Source organism: Phalacrocorax aristotelis, chromosome 8, assembly GCF_949628215.1.
Source record: "Phalacrocorax aristotelis chromosome 8, bGulAri2.1, whole genome shotgun sequence".
In the NCBI taxonomy this organism is placed as follows: Eukaryota; Metazoa; Chordata; class Aves; order Suliformes; family Phalacrocoracidae; genus Phalacrocorax; species Phalacrocorax aristotelis.
In genome coordinates, this window is record NC_134283.1 from 44,643,828 (window position 1) to 44,648,069 (window position 4,242).

The window sequence follows — 4,242 nt, forward strand, 5'->3', positions numbered from 1 at the left end:
GGCCGCCATCCACAGATGCCGCCGTGGCAGGGTTCCGCAGCCAGAGCGCGCTCGCTTATCTGCTCTCCATCGAGAACGGTGCAGGTAGGAAACGGCGCAGCACTCCGCTGGCAAATCCCTCGCAAAGGTCTTTCTGAGTCAGTGGCACTAACTTCATCTGGGGCATTTCGTAATTCGACAAACAAAATTACTCTCAGTCTGGCTGCTCCTGGATTAATCGAGCAAACTCTTATCAAGCATCTGATGGCAAGTTGCTATTTGAGTTAGAAAAATACCTATTAGTTATTACAAAACTCCGAAGTTTCCCAGCTCAGCTAATTTCTCAGCATGATTTCCTGCGGCAGCGCTGGTCGGTGGTGCCGGCAGAGCCCATCACCTGAACCTCACGCAGGCTTTTCCCCGAGCGGGGCAGGACGGGCCGGGGCAGCCTCCAGCTCGCCGAGACGCCGGGCGCTGGAGCAGAATCACAAAACCCCATTTGCCCACGCGAGCACCAGCGCTCCCGGGCAGCGATGCCGCAGGGCTGCCGGCTCCCTGGCCCTCGCCCACGTCCCCGCAGGATGCCACGGGCAGGATCACGCTGTTGCGGGGGTTCCCTTTGGCCAGGAGGGGCCCCAGGTCTCCATAAACCCCCCAGCCCCGGGAGGCGGCAATGCCGTGCTCCTACCCAGCAGGTTTTTTGTCCCCACGGGCCCCAGACAGGGCTCTGCCACGCTTTCTGTTTCTCCCCGGGTGCAGGTTAAGATAACCGTAGACAGAAAATGGTATGCAGATGAAGGATGCTTTGCATGATTTGGAGATATTCAAATGAAACGCGAGATGGAAGAGTTCGCAGGATAGTTAGAGAAAAAAAAGCAGAGCTCCGTTATTTGAGCGCGGTCAGATCCGTGGTCTCCCCAGTTCGGCCACTTTCACCTCACGGTGTAGAGAAAGTCTTGGGATACGGAGAAATGAAGAATCCCCGAACCGGGCAGTTTACACGCTTCTCTTTTGTACGTGACCTGACTCGTACCACCGTTATCTTACGGTGGAAATTTCCTACGTTGAAACGTAATGCAAGGTCAGAAGAAAATCTTGACTTTTACAAAAAAGACCTGTTGTCCTAATTGGATAGGAGCAACTTTGGAAAGTGCAGATAAGGGAAAAATAAGTTTTTCCTACAGGTTCAGCAATTTTACAGCCATAAATTGAGATGGGTCTTCCAGAATAGCACACACAGGTATAGATCACCAAAATATCCAGAAACTGCGAGCTGAGGGGGTTCAGTCCAAGCAGGCCATGAGCATCCCGGTCCCGGTCCTGCTCACCTTCCTGGTGCTGTCAGCCTGCCAGGGCCACATGGCTGCTGTGCTGCAGACCACCATTCTGAAGGAGAGCATCAGGCTGCTGAGAGAGCTCCTGGAGACGAAGGTAGGGCTCGTTCACACGGCTCAGCCTTTACCCGCTGATGGGAGGGACAGGTTGTTTCACCGGGCTCAGCAAGAGCGATGGTGAGTCAAAGGTGCTGAGCGTGCAGCGCCGAGGCAGAGCGCAGGGTTCATGGCGCTCCCGGGGGGCTGAGAGCAGGCGGGGGGGGGGGGGGGGGGCGGATGGGTGTGTGTCTGTGTGTACACGTGTCAGGATGGATCCACGTTAGCGGTTTCTCAGGCCTGATTGCTCCTCTCCTTTGTGTCTTGATAAAGGTTTCCTGTGACAAGATGAACGTGACAAGTATTTTTTCGGGCGATAAGGTAAGAGAGAGAAAAAAACCTAACTTGTCCTTGCTTGAAAACAATCATTTGGCCACGATGGGTACTGGGAGAGGCTGTCGGGGCCGGAGGAGAGCGCGGGGCAGCCAGGAGGCAGGCGTGAAGCCCGGGAATGCTGCCCGTCCCAGCATGGCACAGCATGGGAGCACGGAGCCCATCGCAAGCGATGCTGGGCTGCCAGGCTGGTCCTCGCCGCTCCCGGTACCCGGCACAGGTGTCCTCACCTTCCCACACCCAGCTCCACCTCCAGCTGAAGCAGCATCGGCGGCTCCCGGCCGCCCCGGAGGCGAGGGGAGGCAGGCAGGAATGGGTAGCATGTGTTTTAGCAGCATACAGGGTTTTTCAAGCTTTTCAGAAAGGAAGAGAGGAACTTCTTCCTTTGCCTTGGAGCGGTGTGTCACCATCTCACAGACACCCACACGCTCCTATCGCACAGCATCGCGAGCTCTGGTTAGACATACTATCCCTCTTTAGCCCCTTATCTGGGGGAAGGCTCTTTAGTTAGGAGATTTAATAGCAGATAATAAAGCCGATTTCTGCTCTGAAAATTGCTGCCTAAGCCAAGCTCCCCAGCCCCAGAGTTCCTGTTTTCACAGAAAGTCGATGCCCTCGCGGCGCGATGCGCAGGTGGGCGGCAGCAGGAAGGTGCAGCAGCCTCCTTCGAGGGGCTGGGGCTGAGCACCAGCCCCACGCCCCTCCTGCCACAGGGACCAGCCCTGGGAGCGAGACGAGATGCCCGGGGTGCCGCACGCCCCGATGCCTGCAGACCTGCCTGTGCTCACGGGGCCGGTCCAGCCGCTTGTTTTGTTGGTTTGGGTGAAAGCTGAGGAGCTCGGGGCAGGCAGAGCTCTGGGCGACCTGCCGGCGCTGCTGCAGCGAGGCGGCATCAGGAGCGTCCCCCAAGGAAGACAATTCAATAGCTTCCTTACTACCACCAGCACTTCGTGTATTAGCTCCTCACCTTCCACGGGTCGCTGCTACAGGGCTTTATCTACTCAAAGCACCTGACACAGGCGACCTCTCCCCGAGGGCTTTTGTTATTCCCATGGAGCCTCTGTGCACCCAAACCAGCTCCATTCCCCGCAGGGAGCAGCTCCCCGAGCGCAGGGTCCCACGTTTGTGACCGCGCCGGGAGCGCGACGCTCTAAGCATGTGGGTGCTCGGCGCTGCGCCAAACTCGGCCGCGACAGCTCGCCGGCAGCTGGTGGCACCCTCCTGGCCGGGGACTGGAACAGAGCCCTGGGTGCCACACACGTGGCCGGGAAGCTCCAGGGGAGGCTTTGACATCTCGAGCTGTACTTTGCACCTGCCATTTAGTACAGAAATGTATTACGTGCACGGTTTTAATCTGCTGCTAAGGAGCCTGTGGCTGTATGAAAGGGTTTCTAAAAAAGCTACGTGTGTCTTTTTCCAGACAGTCGATGATATGGAGATCTTGTGCAAAGCCAGCACGGTGGCTTGGGAGGGCCGGAGCTGCCACAGGCACCTGGAAGGCATTTACCTCAACTTGCTCAGCCTTGTCCAAAGGAAGAGCACGGTCTACAAGGTAAGGCAAGGCTCCCCTCTCACCGCTTGCAGCCCTCGGCCCCCGCGGCACCGCCCGCACCGGGGCCATGCAGCCCTCAAGCTTTCTGCACATCCAGCTTCTCCCTCCATCACCGTTTTCACCCTCTCCTGCCCCGCCGTCAGCAGCCGAGACCAGGCTGGAGGACCAGATCCCCGCCCCAGCAAACATCCTAACGCATGTTTTTTTCCTACCGCAGGCACCGTGTCCCGTGGCAGCCGGCAACACTACTTCACTGAACGAGTTCCTAGTGGACTTACAGAGAGTCCTCCAGCGATTAGTAAAAGAATAGTTTGAAGCAAAAAACACAGTTTAGTTTTTTGTTTGTTTTCTTTTTAATCTATTATGACACTGTATTATTCAAAGATTATTTATAATAATTCTTTAAATAAATAATAAATGTATTTTTGGACTAAACTCAGTGGCATTACCTAAGATGTTTCTTGGCCAGAAACCGGAGAGCACAGGAGCACATTGGGGAGCTTGAAGGTGGCAGCTGGGCTGCAGGAGCCGGCTGGCAGCAGCTCCCCACCAGACCCGCTCAGCCGCCTCCCACCACCCCCGGCAGAACTGCCGAGGGGCCCCTCCAAACACATACACGGGGCTACAGCGAACAGAATCGAGCCCACTGACACAACGGTGGTGCTGGCAGGAGTTGCTCTGGGGTTAAGGCTGGTACTAACAAGAGGAAAGCACGCCTAAGCGGAGGAAAAAGCCCAAGAGAAGCCAGACTGAAGAAGACAGGCCACAGAGCCTGCTTCTGGAAGCCATGAACACCGAAGTAGGTGCTGGAGCTGCAAAGGGAGAGGCCAGGTCCATAGCTAAGCAGGCCCTTAGTTCTCCCCTCACAGCCTACTTATAGCTTTTATTTATATTATAACCATTTATTTTTATATATGCTGCTTTTATACAGCATCACCCATTGTGACT

General features: G+C 55.9%; 1 protein-coding gene across 1 annotated transcript; it reads left to right on the forward strand.

The window, feature by feature from the left end:
- Window positions 1-1,278: 1,278 nt before the first annotated feature.
- LOC142061322 (interleukin-4-like) lies at window positions 1,279-3,604 on the forward strand. The gene is made up of 4 exons (XM_075102207.1): window positions 1,279-1,410; window positions 1,683-1,730; window positions 3,163-3,294; window positions 3,512-3,604. Exons 1-4 carry the CDS (start codon window positions 1,279-1,281, stop codon window positions 3,602-3,604), a joined length of 405 nt encoding a protein of 134 aa, XP_074958308.1.
- The last annotated feature ends 638 nt before the right edge of the window (window positions 3,605-4,242 follow it).

Bases quoted from the DNA above. Each gene is read 5' to 3' on its own strand.
- LOC142061322 (XM_075102207.1), top strand. From the start codon at position 1,279: ATGAGCATCCCGGTCCCGGTCCTGCTCACCTTCCTGGTGCTGTCAGCC. The intron at 1,731-3,162 runs GTAAGAGAGAGA...GTCTTTTTCCAG, and splicing joins GTATTTTTTCGGGCGATAAG to ACAGTCGATGATATGGAGAT. The intron at 3,295-3,511 runs GTAAGGCAAGGC...TTCCTACCGCAG, and splicing joins GGAAGAGCACGGTCTACAAG to GCACCGTGTCCCGTGGCAGC.